The 20,718-nt window shown below is 30.3% G+C and overlaps 1 protein-coding gene across 6 annotated transcripts in view; it reads left to right on the top strand.

Moving 5' to 3' along the window:
* LOC130676447 (solute carrier family 12 member 6) overlaps positions 1-20,718 on the top strand; it is a 69,668-nt gene that overhangs the window by 9,595 nt on the left and 39,355 nt on the right. Inside the window, exons 1-2 of one of the 6 annotated variants that reach the window (XM_057482650.1) lie at positions 8,350-8,498; positions 9,642-9,991. The exons of 4 other annotated variants lie outside the window; for them this stretch is intronic. In XM_057482650.1, coding sequence (XP_057338633.1) covers positions 9,934-9,991 — 58 coding nt within the window. In that variant the 5' untranslated portion in view covers positions 8,350-8,498; positions 9,642-9,933. Of the gene's footprint in view, positions 1-8,349; positions 8,499-9,641; positions 9,992-20,718 lie in introns of those variants that run through there. One more of the 6 variants, XM_057482651.1, reaches the window with a different exon arrangement.

Below are 20,718 nucleotides of genomic sequence, written 5' to 3'. Positions count from 1 at the left end.
AAATTTTTCAAAGATAATAGAAATTTTTTCCGTAATAATTTTGAATAGTTATCATTGAGGAGTTTTTTGACTAAAGTAGAATTTTATGTTACACATATTTTTATATAAAAAGTTTGGAAATAAATGGCCATACTTACGTATATTTCGGTATAAACTTTTGTCACTGTTGATTAAAATGTTGCAAAAAAAAATAATGAAGGCTATATATGTATATATTTTACAAAAAGTAAGTTATGTTTGCTTTGCTACTCATATATTTTGAGTTATAACTTCATAACTTATAAATATATTTGGAAACTCATATTTAGGAGGTAGTTATAAATCTATGGACGTGAACTTTTCAGCTGGCAAAGGAATACTTTTAGGAGATATTTCATGAGTTAATGTAATATTTAAATTTTAATTAGTTTAAGGATTTCAATTTTGATCATTATAAAAATTAATTTCTCTACTTAAAACAATCCAACAATGTGTAGTAAAATGATGTGCCTGAAGATCGAAACGTTTTTCGTGATACGAAAATTTAAAAAAATTTATGTAATTTGACTGCTTAAGGGGCAGTTCCGGAGGTTGGGGGTGGCGAGTTTTTCGGTTGACATAACAGCATTCATATGCGAAACATTTAAGAAATCTAGTGATCCAGTGCAATTTTTACTTTCAAATTCCTTTTTTTCGTTGCGCGAAAAACGTTCCGATTTTCAGGTACATGTAAAATGGTCGCTTTGAAATATTAACAAGAGGTTCCTTTCTTGAAAATTTTCTTTTTTCGAAGATTAATATGAATTCATTTCTCTTCACAAAAAGGTGTACTCTAGATAAAATGAGCTAAATATGTAAAATAAATGTTCTCCCAATCTATAGACAGTAAAATTTTAAATAGCAATCGAATAAATTTGAATAAGAATAAAATACAAAAAAAGTATTTAAAAATAAACTTGCATAGTGTAGATCCACTATAGATAAAATATTTCTAGCTGATTATTTACGATTAGTTTTAGTGCTGACATTGTATATATCCCTATAAAAATCGATTTACCCCGGGTGTCAAGGTTGGAGTTGATTATACGTTGCATAATATATTCTCGACAGTTGTGTGAATCTTCAGTATTTTAAGACAAGAATCAATTTTGTTTCTTACTAAATTAAACCGCTAATTTTAATCCCTATCGATTTCGTAAAAGTATCCAATAAATTTAAATAAAACATTGAAAGCTTGGAGGTTTACCTCAAATGTTGAATAAAAAATAAATCTTCACTAGCCTCTACAAGGATTCCAGTTACGTGTGAGATGACTGAAAATTCAAACAGGAAATTTTACTCGTAAACAATGGATTCAATCTTGTTTAGTGGCATCTCGTCATGCCTTTCTCTCATCCGTTTTAGTCTTTACGTCTCGCTGAAGCTATACACTGTATTTACTCAGCTTTTGCTGCTACAATTTATAGGGTGTAGCATTGTAGTGCACATATAGAGTTGAAAAAAAAAAAAAAAAAATAGAGGAACAGATTTTCATATATGCATAAATACATACATCCATATATACATTCATTCAATGCGTATGACCCATAGAAATAAATATTACATATATATATGTATATCAGTAGCGCAAGCGCACATACGCTTAATATTACTGATATAAAATATATCTTCATATATGCCCATGCACCATGTTCGTGTGGACATACAATACAATAATATTTCAAATCGAGGACGGTGGAAAAATATTTGTGGAATTTTTTTATTTTTTCGTATTATTTTATTTTATTTCATTTTTTTTTTTTATCTACATCTTTTATTCAATTGATTTTTCACCTTGACTGCTGTGTAAACACTTTTGTGTGTGTACTTGTATATATACAACAATTTTGTTATTTTTATAAAATATTTGCCAGCACAACAATCTTCGAAATGTCTTCGATAAAAATACCCTTGACATTAAAGAATTTAAAATAGATTAAAAAATTAAAATAATCAATTTTTCAGAATTTAAAAAATTTTATTAATCGCTTAGTTATTAATTTTTGTTACAAAAAAAAATTTTTATAATATTCGTGTATTAAAATAAATTACAGTAATTTAATTTGATGGTAGAAAAAATTTAGTGGTAATGATAATTGAGTTGGGGTATGATAAAATTGAAAAAGTAAAATCTTTCTTATTCGTTGGCAAACAAACAAAAGATAAAAAGTATTATCTCAATCATTGTTTCCATTGTTCGTGGGTTATTTAGAACAGATGTTGCTTACTTAAAATGATAATAGAAGAAATAAATAAAAGATAAAAATGAAATAAAGGTGTTGTAAAAAAATAAAAAAATAAGAAGAATAAAAAAAGATCATTTTGATTGAAAGGAAAAAAAAAGATGTGAATGATTACCCGCGGGCGTGGCATCAACCATCACAACAATCGAGATCTTAAAGCTTTTTGTTCTCATCCTTGTTCTCATCTTCTCCGTCTATTTCTTGTTATGCAGTGTTACGTCCAAGATGACGAAAACACGTTTTTCAGTCCCTTAATTTTGAGTCAAAGCACTTAAGCCATTTACTCGGGTAGCGGGGACCTCGCTATTTAGTGTCGAGTATGTCAATATACGAAAATAGGATGTACGAGGTGAATGGATGTGTCTTATCACTAGATAAATGAACAATTTATTAAACTTACAGTTGGTTTATTCAATATAACAAAATGTCAGGATACAAGATTTTGGCTGAGCTGGAGACCAGATCGTTGATTAGAATTCGACTCGTTTGAAATTGTTGTTGATTGAAATTCGATTTAGAATGAGATGTTGTCAGGTGGCTTGGTGGTTGGTTACGGTTCTTGAAAGTTGATACTTGTTGATGTGAATGAGCAAAAGGGGGTACTTATACTGGGTAATTGACAATCTGTCTGAATATACTTTTTAATATGACGAAACTTTATTTAAATGTGAATAATAAAAATTAACGCAGCAATAATATTCAATAGAAATAATTTAATTATTTAAATTATTTATAATATTGAATAAAAAGAATTAAAAATCGAATTTATTTTTAATTAAAATGATTCTATTTAAATTGTATAAATTCTGAATTTAATATTATAACGACTCGAGCAAGAAATAAAAATTCGATATTTAAAATATTAAGGTTTCGCGTAATCAAGAGCTTGATAATTAATGGGCGCAGAGGACTAATTTGCGGCAGCTTTTATAGGCGCATTTCTAGGCGAGGGGTAACACGCGCGACCTTGATTTGAGATTTGTTACCAAAAACTAATGTTATTTGGAAGATCTGACGAATTGCGGGGCGTGGTGTGGGATAAAGGCGTACGTGACCATTTCGGGTAGAAGCTTCTAGAACAATGTCCCCACCAAGAATAATACACCCGTTCCCCACGTTATTAGATAGGGACTATTTTAAATTATTAATTACGGATTATTAATTAGATTTGAAGCATAGCTGTTTATTGATTATTAATCTCCTTATTATTATCTTTCGATTGATTATAATTATTTCTTTTTATCACTATTGGTGTAGATGTTATTCATATTTTTAATTATTATGGGTTAGTTATGAATAATTTTTATATTATTCTTGGTTTAATTAATTAAGGTGGAAATTCGGGTCACGATGACATTTTTAGTTTATAATTATTTCAATTATTTATCGATTTATTCAAAGTGGTAATTCGTAATAATTTCATATGTGTTAGTGAGAAGCGGAGGGATACATTACGTAGAGGGGCGTGAGGCTAGTCTTCATAGAACTAGTATAAAGGAGCTTCATGACATTTGTAATTATTATGGGATAATTATGGAAAAGATTTATTTTATTCTTGGTTCAGTGAATTTAGGTAAAAATGCGGACTATTATGGCGTTTTTAGGTTGTAATTATTTCAATTATTTACCGAGTTATTCCAAGTGGAAATTTGGGATAATGTCATATGTGTTAATGTGAAGCGGAGGGATACATCTTACGGAGGGGCGGTAGAAGATGGGTCAAGCAGCACGTATCCCCAAATAAGGAGATTTTATAATGATGGCACGCGTCAAGAGAGAAGACCGCGAAAGCGCAAGCGTCGAATACAACACTTAGTTGAGTTATTAGAGGCAAAGCTATATTCCTACATATGTGTTAGTGAAAGATAATGGGAACGAAATAGTAGATTCCCTGACTGATCTATGCCGGTTAGCCAGTCGGTATATAAGCTTTTATCCTAATCTCGCGTTTTTTGTCGTTACCCGCTGGACTATTATAATTCTCTCATGTTATGAATAGGTGGCTATGAGGTTTATTATCTGTGGAACGTCAAAATTATTATTTATATTTCCTGTCGCGGTATGTTATAGTGGTTTCATGATATGTAGATTATGAATGATTATTAGACTGTTTCATATTAAGCGACTATTTTTTTTTTTTTGAAGAACTTTGAAAAATCGAAAGAGTATATTAAAATATGTTGACAGTTAAGATATGAGCTCTTAATATTGATATTTAAAGGTGGCTGTTTATAATTTTCAGTTTTTCATTTAGTAATATGGTAAAAAATACATAACTTCCGAAAAAATCAAGATACAGAAAATTTCTCCCCAAACATTTTGTAGCAAATTTACCGACCTACAAAAAAGGTCTTTGATGATTTTTGCATAAATTCAACCATTCACAAGATAACCGACGTCAAAGTTTGATACAATTCGAAGAACTTGTTTTTGCTCGTTCTGAATTTTATACCATGTCGACTAACGAGAATTCAGTAGTTCTTAATACAGTTTTTTGTAGGAAATTGAATGCTCTACAAAAAAAGTCTCTTATCATTTTTTGATAAATCCATCTGTTCGAAAGTTATTGGAGCATGAAGCCAAGTTAGAGTAAATTTTGAGATCTTTTTACTTTTCCGGCGAAACTATCGGACTTATTATAAAATGTCATAGGATATTTTTTGTAGACAATTTTATTTTCTAGAAATTATCATTTATATAGTTTTTTGAAATTCTGCATTGTTTTCTAGTTATTTCCATTTTATTGCCAAGCACCAAAAAAAAAAATAATTCTTATCGATTTTAAGAACTTGGCAATAAAATGGAAATAACTAGAAAATAATGCAGAATTTCAAAAAACTTTATCAATGATAATTTCTAGAAAATAAACTTGTCTACAAAAAATATCCTATGACATTTTATAATAAGTCCGATAGTTTCGCCGGAAAAGTAAAAAGATCTCAAAATTTACTCTAACTTGGCTTCATGCTCCAATAACTTTCGAACAGATGGATTTATCAAAAAATGATAAGAGACTTTTCTTGTAGAGCATTCAATTTCCTACAAAAAACTGTATTAAGAATTACTGAATTCTCGTTAGTCGACATGGTATAAAATTCAGAACGAGCAAAAACAAGTTCTTCGAATTGTATCAAACTTTGACGTCGGTTATCTTGTGAATGGTTGAATTTATGCAAAAATCATAAAAGACCTTTTTTGTAAGTCGGTAAATTTGCTACAAAATGTTTGGGGAGAAATTTTCTGTATCTTGATTTTTTCGGAAGTTATGTATTTTTTACCATGTTACTAAATGAAAAACCGAAAATTATAAACAGCCACCTCTAAATATCAATATTAAGAGCTCATATCTTAACTGTCAACATATTTTAACATACCCTTTCGATTTTTCAAAGTTCTTCAAAAAAAAAAAAAATAGTCGCTTAATTTGAAACAGTCTAATGATTATCCTATTTATTTTTCTCGTCAGTACGTTAGAATATTGCGTCTCCAATTTTTAATTTGTTTTTTTCTTATTTTATCTGAGTTCTCGTTTTTTTTTTGTTTCACATCAACAGTCTCAACAATCATCTGACCTTGAATATATAATATACTCTTTTATTATTATTTTTTTTTGTTAATTATTAAATCTTTAGTTGTTTCTGGAATTTGACATGTTACGCCGTAACAGCAGTTGTTGTACTTTACTTCTAGTAAAGTTCTTGATAAATTTTAAAGTCTTCAGATGAGGCCCTGAACTAGGACGAGGTTCATTGCCTACGACCTCGATGGTACTTTCAGACCCGTTCATAAATGCAAGCGCAAGTCGATAGTTAACTGACGGCCAGCATGCAACCAAACCTTTCCACTAGTTATATTGCTGTAAATATATACATACATATGTATAAATTTATATATGTATATAGTGTTGACTATCCGGACATTATCCTTGCCCCTGGTAAAGGGGTTGCACGAGCGTGACAATGCCAATGTTCCGCAATAAACTACACGCTATGTTTTCCCATTATATGCACACATAATTAGCAATGTCATTCGTTAAATCAAGGACAATTATTTCAAAATGCTCGTACTCTTTTTATTTTTACGAGTGTTTTCTTTTTTTTCCGCATCATTTAACCTTCACAGTTACCTACTGTCATACGGGTTTTTTTTATTTTTTTTAACGACGTCCTAGTGTCCTCGTCGGTGGTAAATTTGAAACGCTAAATTTATTACATTTGACAATAATTTTCTTGGCAGATAAAAATCCCCAGACGTTAAAAATCAAAGCCATTTGTTTCAATTCTGTGGCTGAACGACTATTTGATTTTCGCATAGCGTCCGGACGTCCTGACAATTTTTTACACTAATAAAAAAATAGACGGATGGTGATAAAAAAAAAAAGAAATGTGAGAAAAATAAAAAAAGTTTGAAAAAAACAATACATAAATAAAAATCCAGATAAAAGGTGGAAAAAAGACAACGGGTAAAAAAGAAAGATGGAACAAATAGTGACATGCTTTGAGAAAAAAAAATTTAGGGGATGATTGTGAAGAATGAGGATGACGGAACAGGTATGATTGTTAAGGTAAAAATAAATTACGGCGATTTATTGTGTGGTATTGATTATATGTCTATAAAGATATGATTAGGTAAATCTTATCGGGATTTTCATTGTAAAACTTTTTTTTTGTGTTGATTGAGGTAAAGAGGGAGCATCTATTTGAAATAAAAGAGATGCAGAATAGTTTTTCTTTCTGTTTAATTCTTCTGTAGAGTATGCACTTGGATAAAGTTGAATGAGTTAAGTTTCTACGATAATTTTACTTTTAAGTGAACGTCGACACAAAACTCTATTTAATTTTTATGGTAGAGAGATATTTTATAAAAAGTTTTTGCAGCCAACTGTAATTTATGAATAAAAATTGACAAAAATTTAATTTTCATTTTTTTTTAAGGAAAAAAAACTTTTTCTTGTAAAAATGAAAAATGGATTTTTTGCATCTAAAAAAAAAAAAGTCCATTACTTTCAAAAAATTTCTCTTACCCATAATTGTACACGAGAAATAAAGTCCATGCGTCGGCTTATAAAATGCCCGGAGATGAGTTTCCGAACGTGACCTCGTCGTCCGATCGTTAAATCGGGTTTTTGTGAGGCGCAAATTAAAGTACGAGAATATACTTTTTTTTAAAAATGTAATATCCATAAAGAAGTTATTGAATATAAAATTAAATACCAAAGTTTTAAGACTCACTAGCATCGCTAAAACTTTATTGATATCGTTATTACTATCATTAATAGAAAAAATTTTTAAAAAATTCGTGTAAGCCGGGAAATTTTTATAATAAAAAGTAAAACAAGGTTTATACTTTGTTTCACATAACTGTTTATTGCCCTCTAAAATATTTATCTATCACATTTATTTTAAAAATGTAGGCTTGGGCTACAATTTTTTTTTTTTCTAAATAATTAATTTCTGATATTACTTTTTTTAATTTTTTAATCTAAAAATCTAAAAATAAATAATCCACTTTTTACCTGAAAAAAAAAAATTCCATACTTTTTTATAATAAAAAAAAAAATGATAATTTATTTTTCCAATTTCCATCAACTTTACATACAAAGTAACTTTAGATGAACTTTGTGCTTAGTAGTTAATTTGCGTTCTCTTGAGTTAAAAACTAAAAAATTAGCGTGAAATTTGTATTTATTCAGCTCGACACGTCTAGAGCATCATATATAATAAGTCCATAAAATAAATGGAGAAAAATAAACGGCCGTAGGTTGATCGATACACACAGACATTAAATTGAGAATAAGCGAGAATGGCGATGTTTAGGCGAACGTTCGCGGAGCCTGGGGGAAACGAATCGGGTGGTAGTCGACGACGCGGGTCTCGAGGGTGGCTGGCCTCCCCTGGTGGTGGTCTAGAACAAGAACCAGGGAGATTCAAAGCTAGGTAGCTAGTAGTTGTAGGTGCGCACCGAACGTTGATATCAGCAGGTGAGTGGGGCAAAATATACCCCCGACAAACGTGGAAATCACCGATCTATCTCACTCTCACTTACCCGCTCTCTATATAACAACTCGGGACTTGTCTACTTCGTCTATTGCCGACTCTATACTCAACCGACTGCCAACATCGCGACGGCTATAGTCTTTCCCGTGTTCATATTCTATATAACTTGGTTGGCATCGTATCGTGACAGTTGGAACGTGACCGGAGTTGTTAGTTGACGCGCGAGTTTCACCGCTTTAAGGTATTCGCTCTCAGTATCTGTCATTACTCGTAAAGACACGTATTTATCATATCTCTTGTTCCGACTATCTGAAGACGACTAGTTGTGTCATTTTAAATCAAAATTTATCTATTGTTTTTGTTGTCATGTACACCATTTAAATCAATATTTCACGTCCTCTCTTGTTGTGTTTGTGCTTGTGTCTCTCAAACTCTATAACTTCCGTGCAACAGTTACTACCTCCGTGACATTTGACGTGTCCTAGTGACTTTTATTTTATTTTATTATTTTTTACACCGATATGTCAAGATCAAAAGTGCTTTTTTATAGTTTAATTTGTTGAAAGTGTAATTTATACTTTTTTAATTGAAATATATTTTTTTTTACATTTTTTTTCTCATAAAAAAAAAACATCCATATACATTTAAAAAAATTTAATATTTAATTTCCATTATTCAATTAAATATTTAACTTTAATTAAAGTACGATAAATGATATTAATATGTAAATATATAATATAATATTATATGAAGGTCAATTAAATAATTGGTTATATATTTATAGTATTAGATACACGGTTACGATCGAGGGAAAGCGTTAATTTCATAAAGCTCGCATGTGACTAAATTTATAGGTTGTATTATACACGATACGACACATATACCGCGACATACTTTGTCGGTTACACAAGTTGATAAGTGTGTTGACGGCACATAATCGTTAACGGGTTTTAAGAGACAAATTTTTAATTTTACTTTCAATCACTCGATTTTAGTTATTAATTTAAACTCGAGCTGAAAAATTTATCGTCTAAAATTTTTTCAAATTTATTCATCGTTACTATTCATTATTCAATTATTTTTTTAAAAATAGAATTAGTGTCCCCGAAAAAGTAAAAAAAAAAAAATATATAGAAGCTTGACATTTACAGCGAGAGAGGATGCGAGATAAAAATAAATACTAAATAGAGATAAAAAAATAGTTTTTAAAATTACTGGTAAATTAATTTAATTATAATTTACCACTAATTCATTTTTATTCTTACTTTTTATCTTCCTTTTATTTGCACTACAATAGAGAGAGTGGAAAAAAAAATTAGCGTGTCTGTTATATTAACGAGTTGTCTGACAACTTGGCGTAACTTTTCCCTTTGTCTGACTATAGATCCAGTCTACTACTACTTCTACGACTACTACTAGTATTACTACTGCTACCATTACTACCGTTACCACAACTCCAGCTACTACTACTGACTACTATAGTTATCACTACCACGTCGTCCTACGTCGATCCTTTGGACGATTTAATTCTATAAATAGTAACACTCATTGTCATTTGTCCAGCAAAATCGATTTTTCGCGTGTGCTGTTTATATTGTATTATAAATGTTTATATTTAATTTATCATCAACTAGTGTAAAGTAATAAATAATATTTATCATAAGGACTTGATAGTAATGAGTGCTTCCGGGGCAATTCCGTTAATTTTGGCCTCCAAAGAGCAGATTATAGAAGGCAAGTAATTTATTAAAAATTTTTTTTTATAAAATAAGAGACCCAGTACCCGATCACTAATGTATTTTTATTTCTATATCTATTAGGGTGCTTCAAAAAAAAACTTTAATTTTTTTTTTGCTCTTACCTGCTAAAACGTTGTGGTAAAGTGTAATTACTCATAAGCTGCTCAATATTTTTCAAATTTATACATAAATCTTCAAAGTTTATTTCTCAAGCTTTCCAAAACCCTATGTTAAGTCATAATTATTCCTAATTGAAGCTAGCAAACAAAAATCGAAAATTAACAATTTCATTTTGAAATACAAAATCGATACTTTTCAGATAGCTTCAATTGACATTTGAATAATGGTAATTATGACTTGTCATAGGGTTTTGGAAAGCTTGAGGACTCAGCTTTAAAGGTCTATGTATAAGTTTGAAAAATATTGAACAGCGTACGAGTAATTACACTTTGAATGAAAAAATAAATTTTTACATGTTAATCAGATGGGAAATTAAAATTAAAATAGCGACCTCTTAGAGTTGAGCTAGAGAGCCTATCTTTTGGGAGGATTTTTTTCTCTGTACCCACTAACTTTTTAGGGGGTAAAAGCGAAAAAAAAATGAAAGTTTTTTTTTTGAAGCACCCTAATATTTATATTTACTAAATTTTACTAAATTTCGAATACAAATACATGGAGTGATCAAGTATTAGTCCCCTGATCGGGTACGGGGACTTTTACCTTAAATATATTTATGAAATAATACATTTTATTTAAATCGGGTAGAGGTACCATTTGTGGCCATTGCTCCATTTTTGAACATTCAAAGCTTTATTTTAATTAATGAAAAAATGTAAAATAAAATTTCTATTTTAATACTCTCACTTATTCAATCAGTGGTATACTTGTGACTGTTTATGCAGTGAATATTCACTAATTTGCAGCACTTTTCACTGATTCATTTTAAGAGAGTAGCAGGATAAAGTAATTTGAAAAATATTTAAAAAATTAATCATGTTTTCCCGCCTTTTACAAATTATTTTTTTCAAATTTTTTGAGTGTCTAAAACTGGCTCTAAAGTGGCCAAAAACGGTACCTCTACCCTATTATTCATTCAAAAATAAATATCGGGTTTTTAAAAAAATTTTACCATTCAAAATTATCTGATATTTTTATATTTTTTTATTTTAATGAGAGAATATGAATAAAGGTAACGAAAAAAAGTAGGAAATAAAAAAAATAGTGAAATGATGTCGTTATCGTTTCATCGGCTGATGATTAATTTGAGTTAAATGAGCCATTTCCTGCATCATGTTGACTAGTGTCGTCGTGTCGAGAGAAGCATCAGTGGCCCGTTAGCTCTAATGGGATAACTGAGCGGACACATTAAAGTATAGTAGATGTTATATATATATATATATTAGATATATATATATACATATAGATTCGTGTATTCATGTATATATATGTATATTTAGTAAAATCTTCCCCACTCACCTTTCGCTCCGACTGCCAGAACATCGATCTTTCTACTGTACCTAAGTCGTCAGTATAAATTTAAAAAAGGCTGGTTTAGTCACTTGGGAACAAGTTTTCATGTCTCGTCTTCAAGTTTACTCCCCACAGATAAATCCTTAACATATATTTGATATGGATACTCAGAAATTTAATTTAAAAAATTTTGAACTCCAAAAAATCTAAGAAAAAAAAATAATGCGCTTTATTTTTTCTTTTCTCATTTTTTTTCCTTTTTTTATCAAAGTTATAAATTTTGGAGCATCGTTACAGTAAAAATGTTTTATAGTTTTCAACGTGGATGATTTAAACAATAAATTTAGCAGAAGTGTAGACCGAGTCGAGACTATTCAATGGGTTTTGTGTCTCGACTGCAATTGTGGAGAAAAATTAGAGCGATAAAGTTAAAAGTGTGGGTTAAACGTTTTCTTGATCTTGCTATTGGACTTGGTGTCGTGTTCTTCTTACTTATACTTCTCCTTTTACTTTTTCTTTATTCTTCCCCACAACTTTTACCCTTTGAGTTTGCTAGGCAACTGTTAATTCATTTTTAAATTCTCGTTAACATATTTATTCATTCAATTACCATATTCAGTGCAATGATTACATATTTAAATTTAAATACATGTAAGATAATTTATTAAAAGAACGTTCAAAAATATTGACAGCATTATTCAGCAGTTAATCTCATTACATTTACGGTTAACTAATATTTTTGCTTGACGAGTCATTTAAATACGAAAATATTGTCATAATTCATAATCGTATTATGTTTGATAATCTCGACCTATTTTATATACTAGTATGCAATTAAATTTTATTCTAAATTCCCGAGTGTAATATTTAAATTTAAATTACTCTCAAATGAATCCTTTTCACTAATTAAAACAGTATGTATATATGTAATTTTATCCAGACTACTAGAATTTTGTATGAAATGTATCAAAACCTGTTAATTTTATTTAATTAAAAAGTATTAATTTCAACGAGTATAAAGTTAAGACCGAATTTCATCTCTTTGATGTCGGTTATCTACTTTTTTTTGTTTTAAAAATAAAATACATTTTTTTTAATAACTAAATTTAGAGAAAAATGAAAAAAAACACTTGCGTCTAGTATGTTCAAAATATTTTAAACGACAGAATTTTAATGATACATAAATTAAAAAAATTCTTCATTTAAATTTTTAGAAGAAGAATAAAAAAAAAATCTTAAATTTATTCGGGTGTAAATAAATTTCTTTGTTTTTTGCAAACGTTCGTTAAAAGTTGAAGTTGACCTCATCGAAAAAAATAAATTTCGATGAAAAACGCAATTGACCTCTGAGTTTTTTTTAAGGTAAACGAGACGGTAGAAAAAAAAATATAAAAAATACTGGAATCCCTCATGTGAATGAGAATTTCAGTGAGCTTGTCATGTCCTCGTGCTGAGTGGTTAAAAAAAATAAATAGTAAAAATATATATGCACACACGTACACACATATATTAATGTATGTATGTATTTATATAAAGAATGTATATATAAATAAAGGTGTACATACGATCTCTTTTTTAAGTCTTTGTAAAAGAGAGCAAAAGGTTTTTTAGAATTAAAGCCAGGATCTCTGGGTACTTGTCGACTATATTCCTGTGTACTGTTAGACGAGTCTGAAAATTCAACGCGACCCACATTTTATTTTCTTCTCTCTTTCCTTTATTTTTTATTTCTCTTGTTCCATCACGTTTTTTATTATCCTCCAATTGAGATTTAGAGCTAGAATGAGTAATAAGAAAACGATGATCGGTAGGTTGTGTTTTATTTTAGAACATTTGCGATGCCAAATGGACATGACCTTCAAGATGATCAAATTTAGGCGGCAATTGGTTCATTATAAATAAAGTACTGAGACTTTTACCCTTAAACAAGGAAATTTAACAAAAGAACCAACAAATTTCCGGTTGTAAAATCACCTGGGGCAAGAGATATGTCCATCGATCGATCTACAACGCTTGCTCGCTACTGTTTCCTGGCGATAAATTTATCCCGGAATATAATCCGGAGAAAAATAGACTGGCACCCACTATTTTCACGATAAAATATACTCTGTTATTCTTTTGTATTTTATATATATATATAATAGAAAAAGAAAAAATTGCATTTTCCATAGATAAAAATGACTGACCGTCGTGTGATAGTGGATCGTATTTTTTTTTTATTATTATTTCTTTCTTTTCTAATAATACAGAAATAGAAAAAAGTAAATACACGAAAAGAAGAAAAGTGAACAAAAGTAGACAGTGAATCGAGTTATTTGTGAGGAGCTTTCGAGAGAAAAGTAAAGTGTATCATCGTGCTTCAGTTGATGCGCGTGAGCATCGGCTAACGAAAGCCTCCAATGACGCTCTGAGTTTCTCGATAATGGGTGTCGAGGTAAGAGAGGGAAGCCTCGTAATGTATAAATGTTTTATGAGAACACACGGCCTTACTATCAAGGCTTTCTCCATTTAAAATCTCATCAAAGTACACTCGTTTACTTTATTCTTTTTTACATCTAATCAATTTTATTATATTTTATTCAAAGTACCACTAAATCATAATCTAAAAAATCCTTAAATTCCTCTGTCGAAAAATTTTTAATTTAATCCTTTTAATTAATCCATTTAAACCCTTGTTTTTATATTCCGCTGAAGGTTAGCTATTGTTTCCCTGAAAATTACTAAAAATCCTATAAAAAAATAATTCACCTACTTAACCCAATTGCGAAAGATTATTTAAAAAAAAAAAAAAATCTAGTTACATTTTTTTGTACAGTAGTAAAAATAAAACTCGCTTTTTATTCTGTGTTTGAAAAAAAAACAGAGATCAATTAAAACTGTTGGTTTAAAACAGATGTCGAAAAAAAAATTCTTTGTATCATTAAAAAAAAAAAAAAAAAAAGAGTTACATGTAGCGTTCATACATTTAACATGAACTTGGGTCAGAGTACAATTACTATAATACACACAAGTTTATTGAACTTACGATCGAACAACTGTGTTTAACTTGTCAGTTTATCATCATCATCATCATCATTATTATTACAATTTCAAAATAACATTCTCTTTACACCCACAAAAATTACATTGAAAATTTCTTTGTCACTCACGGTAACTTTTTTTATTAAATTCATTGCAATACTTTTCCTTCAGTGATCTTGTTATCTGTTTTTTATTGGATTTCAAAAGTAAATGTCAAGTGTTGATAAAGAAGTAAAAAATTTCCAGTGACACTGAGCCGAAAAATTTTCATGCTTTTAGTGTCTCTTCACGACAATATTCAAGTTTAAATAAGTCTACACATAGTCGTGAGGAAGCGAAACAGAGACATTGAAAGAGAGATAGTGTGAGAGAGTATACAGATACTCTCTCATTCTACCATGAAAATTCAGGCTCTATAAACCGATTACACGGCAATATCCGGGCTGGAGACTGCTGCAGCAAGTTGTTACTGAAGTTGGCTAGGTTTGTTCAGTAGATACCCAAAGGTAACATCGTCATACATACTATACCACACTATATTCTACTTTGCTGTCCTGCTATCTAGTCTTGTATATGTGTGTATAGATATATATAAATATATCTGGAGTAAACTTGGTATGGTACGGTAGCAAACCGGCAAATTGGGCCAATCGAGTCCTCGAACGGTTCGATACCTACTTCACCACCGTCGTAGTAGTATACAGACAAGAGAGTTGAGTAAATTTCGGTGAGAGCAGAAGCTGCAACCGACTGCTTCCTTCCGTTCTTCGTCTACATACAGAATCGTCCATCCAATGTTGGTTGCCTAAAGGGATGAGAAATGCTGCAGCGCTAGCTAAAGTTCTGCCAGGGTCGATGAAGTACTGAGTGCCAGGACTTCTATTAGAAGAGCACGAAAACAATGTTAAAAGTACTGTCACTACTTGGTGAAGAGAAGTAGGAATAGGAATAAAAATAACAATCAGGAGCAGAATAAGATTTCATATGGCTTTTAAAATTTCAAAAACAACCGTTAAAACCGTTTATCTGTGAAGGACACGTCAAATAAAATTTCACAGAAGCAAAGACCATTCGATGGATGTAAAAATAGAATGAATATATATATATATATATATCTTTGATATTTTTTACTCTTATCAAAATTAAATCGACGTATCAATTTTTTTAACGATATTTTCTTCTGTATTTGACAGACGGCGGAAAAAATATATATAGAGTTGATTGTAGAAAATAGAAGACTTATTTTTACGTTTCTTGTGACTCAAAGAAACAACAGTAACAACTTTTTTATGATGTAACTATACACTTTTATACCTTTTTCCTATTTCTCATTTCCTTTAGTATTTTTTTGTTAAGACCAATTTATTTAACGACAACTATTTAGTTTCTTTTTATTTATTTTTTTTTATATGAGATATATATTTACGTTTATACTTGGGTAGATGATTACGCAGCATTATTTTTGGTGATTCTCATTTCCCCACGGAGTGTCTCGCTAGAAAAGATAGAGGACAAAAAGGTAGTTGATAAATTGTCACTTGTCCTCCCCATGGGTTAGTTTGCCCTAGTGTCCAGGTTTCTATTTATGCGCCAACGTTTTCACAAATGTATGCTATCCAAGAAGTCATTATGTTCACTTTGTCACTCCATTTATACTTTCTTTCGAACTTTTTATTTTTCTAAAGTACCGAGGACACAAATAAAAGTCTCGTATTTTGCATACTTAACTAGTACTTTATTCTTGTATCTTTTCACCCGTCATTAGCTCCAATTGTTTTTCAAAAGGTCTCTAAATACCAGTAGATTATCCGCTGGTGTAAGAAACTTTTTCACCCAATTTCAGTCTAAACTCTTAGACAATTTCCAAAGAAATAAACTTGAGTTCAACAGAAATAAATAGATTTTTTAAATTAACAATTTATTAATACTACGAATTAATTATTAATATTAATTATTTCGTAAATGGAATTCACATGATAGTTACAATACAATTTCCGTACAATTTTCATCAGGAGATACACAGTTTAATCTAAATCAATATCTAGATTATGTAAATGCAAATATAGGAGCATCTGGGGAAACGTAAGAGCCCAGAGCTTAGAGCCCGAAGAAGGAGACAGAGGAACCGAATGGAACAATGGAATGACTGATGAATCTCTCACACTGTGAACTTGGATGTTGACATGAGAGTCCTTGAAATTCAGTGCCTGGGCAATTTTGTCATAAATTAGACAAGTTTGCCAGTTTTACTGTGATTGCCTGTGACGTAATATCCACTTCGGTAGTTCTCCTTTTGGTTCTCCACCTCATATACATACATTGATGCTACGTTATTAATTTATTCTAGCATATATACCTTCGTGCTTGGGTACACTTTAAAGTCACGAGCCATCATGTCAAGCCTGCTGCTGATTCATTTTTTGAGATTATTAATCACGCTTCGCTGTACAAAGCAACACACACACAGACACACCTTCGAATGATAACAGTTTAGCTTGACATTATTGTATTTTAAAGAGAGCTTTCTTTATCAGTTTTTTAGTTATTTTTTAAAATCATTATTCAACGTAATGCAAAGTGTTGAAATCAACTTTTTTATAGAACAAAGTGCTTTACAACCTGAATAGATGAAGTATGTCTTTATACCGAGGCGCCAAGTTGTCTCGCTTTTTCAAACATTTGGACATTACTATCTCTCGCGAATGAACTAAATTTATATATTTTTCTTTATACATTTAACTTTAACACTGACCCAAATAGTCTATGGATAGCCAACGGAGCTTAAACTTTTTTGGGTTGATATTAAATAAATTTATAAATTTCATCTACAGTAACTACACCACTAAAAAAAAAAACAAATTATTCAGAACGATTAGAAATTTCGAGGTTAATTGGGCATTTGATTTTCAAATGAACATTTTAAAATTTCATTGAATAGCTCAACCTTGACCTTTAATAAAATTAAAACAGATAAAAAAATAAAAGTAACAACTATCATTTGACTGTAAATAAAATATGTTTCCTTATAAATATTTTACAGCTGCTTATTCGTATTATTTTTTTCATCCATCTCCGCTAAGCCAATAATGAATAGCTGGAAGTATCGATCAATAATAGTAGCTGGTTAAAATCCCGCGTTGAGTAAACGAGGTTGAGCGAATTAAGATTTCATTGAATGTTGGATTTGATAGAAGAGATTTGTCTGGCTTTTGTAAGTGCTCCCAATGCTCTATGTCGACAAATCTCACCAGTGAGATTGAATTAAGGAGCTCTACCATCTTCCTTATGTATACACCCAACCCTACTCTTCAGTACTCCGCAGTTTCTCCACCGACTTAAATAATTGATGAGCTTCTCTGTTTTCACTGAAAACTCGGAGCAACAACCACTATTCATTAAATCACACCACACGTTCATGTGCCGATTTAATCACTTTAATTGCCTTGATTACTATCAAAAAAAAAAAAAAAAAAAAAATTAGAACGAAAAGTAAAATTTAATAAAAATGTAACTTTATTACTTTCTGAGTAGATAATAATTGAATTTCTATACACTCAAGTACTGCATTCGATGGGCAATAAATGAGTTTAGACTATGGTGAGTGGCTTTCAAAAAGATAAAATAAAAAAATTTTTTAACGAACCCGCGCACTCAAATCAGGAGTTTGGAGAAGGTCGAATGAGGTCGAGTATGCGCTCGATGCCCGATGGTCACTGGTGTAACATCGTGCGGGGGAATTCCGTGGTTTTATCGGACTGCACAATGTGGACACTGCGTTTGAGCCCACTGTTTAGTACTCTCTTGATTGCTAACCACCCTGTGTGATGTTTATTGCACCGTTTCTATGTATGTATGCGTTCACAATTATTGGTTTTCATTATTCCATGATTTTATTTTTTCGTTTCGTCACCAGCCCAAGTTTTATTGTTTTTCATTGATTATACTCCGGTATTCTATTTGTTGTCACCCGAATAAATAGTTTCAGAATTTGTTGATTAATATTTTAAATTATACATTTTAAAGAAACGTCAATTATTTTAATAAACTGGCTCTTTTACATTTAAATTAAATAATTTATCATTTTTAGCTGACGCAAAAATAAAAATTTTAACATAAAAAAATGATTAAATTAAATTATTCAAGTAAATAATTGAGTTTTCTTTGTGTTTGATGAATACATGTTTTTATAATTAATCAATGTTGAATAAAAATCTGTAACTTTTTTTGTGATAGCAACCGAATATTAAAACTACGCTGAGGGTCTTCAAGTTTTTTCTTCATTTTTCTTCTTTTCAATCGATCATAAAGTTAGCGATGGGCGAAAAATGTCGTGACCAGATTTAAACATTGTTTCAAATTTTTTATATCTGCCAGTATCCTATCGTTAAAAAAGGTGTAAAATTAATAAAAAGAAATTTTTTTCTAAATTTTAATATCAAAGTTAAATTGCCGTTAAATTGCTTTGATAAAAAATTACTGGGTGATATATGACAGAAAATTAATAAGGAAGTTTGTTTTTAAATTGTTTTTATTAAACATTCACTCTCTGTAATTTTCTTTCTTCTCGCTTGTATTTTTATTTTTTTTTTCCATGTTTATTTTATCAGCTTTAAAACTGTAAGCACATTAAAATTTTACAATATTTTTTATAAACTGTAATTGGGCATATAAATAATTTATAATCAAGATGACGCGATAAAAAATTAAAAAGATTTTATTGAAGCGATGGTTAAAAAAGTTTTAAAAAAAATTTTTTAATGGAGCAATTAGCAGATGAAAAAGACATTGAGAAGTTTTGATAACTTGATTCTTGGTTTCATTTATCAACAAGATAACTCCATGAATTCTCGTAGATAGCTGCATCTTTTAGATGCTATCCGATCCTATACCAACATTTTAAGGGGATTAAATTTTATTGTTATTCGATTGTAAGCCACAAAGTAGGTTGTGAATAAAATATATACCGGCTGTAGTATCAGTTGATAAAGCATAATAATCTATATAGATATATATGACCGAACAGAGAGCAGACGCAGACTCCATCGTATCGATCTTTCGCAACTGCAGGAGGGCAAGATGCTCCATGTAATGGCTAAGATAGAGACAGTGAAGATCGAGAAAATGAAAATCCTTTATTGAGCAACGATTCTCAAGGGACTTTTTTTTTTTTTTACTCATCTCAATTCTTTCCCGTCTATTCGACAAATTTACGCTCAACTCCTCGCGATATTAAGTCAGAAAAGCTTATTATCTTGCTGTTCAAGTTGATGATAAGTTTTATATTATTTGTTCTTTCATTTTTTTTCCTGATTTTAAGTCCTGGACTTTGATTAACTTTTTAAAATTATTAAATACTACTTTATTTTGCACAAAATTAACTCGGATTTTTCAACGAAAATTATCCCAACACAAAAAATTAGTACACACAGAAAAAAAAGTTATCTTCAGTCAAGAAAATATTTTGGAAGAGAAACGTTTTCGGGAACCAAGTCAAGGTTTTCTTGAGCCAAGAGAATTTGTCTTGGTTAAAAAAAATTCGTCTTGGTCGGAGAAGATTTCTACTTTATCTGAGAAAATTTAGGTTTCCAAAAAAATTTTCTTGAATCAAGAATATTTAACTTCAGTCGAGAATTTTTTTTTTTCTGTGCAGTAATACTCTGTAAGTCGAACCTCGATATGTCGAAAACCTCCTAAACTCGAAGAAATGTTTCATATCCTTCCCTCCAAGCCCCAAAACCTCCGTTGCTCGAAATTTTTACCCTCTATGTCGAAATAATTAGTGAGCCCCTACAAGCTATTTCTGTACATTACCCTCCATAACTCGAATACATACACTTGGACCTCTTTATCTCGAATTTAAAATTATTACCGTATGTAAGTATCTTATTAGGATTACCAGTTCTACGAAATGGTAATAGAATTTATAGCTGACGTCAGTTTTTCTGTTGGCGATTGTAAAATTTTCATACCTTTAGACTTATTTAGGATTCACTTCAATACACATCAATTTCGACAGCTCCTGCTGCCTAACTCGAAATTCTCTATAACTCGAATTTTTTTGCCTCTCCCTTGGAGTTCGAGTTATAGAGGTTCTACTGTAATAGATTGAAAAGTTTTTGAATTATATATATTTTAAAACAAATATAAAATTTTTTCATTATATTTTCAAAGAGAATGAAGTTTTTTTAAAATAAAGAGATAAGTGAAAAGAATAGAAGAGAAGAAAATAAA

Source organism: Microplitis mediator, chromosome 10, assembly GCF_029852145.1.
Source record: "Microplitis mediator isolate UGA2020A chromosome 10, iyMicMedi2.1, whole genome shotgun sequence".
Classification (NCBI taxonomy): Eukaryota; Metazoa; Arthropoda; class Insecta; order Hymenoptera; family Braconidae; genus Microplitis; species Microplitis mediator.
This window is presented reverse-complemented; position numbering and strand designations above follow the sequence as displayed.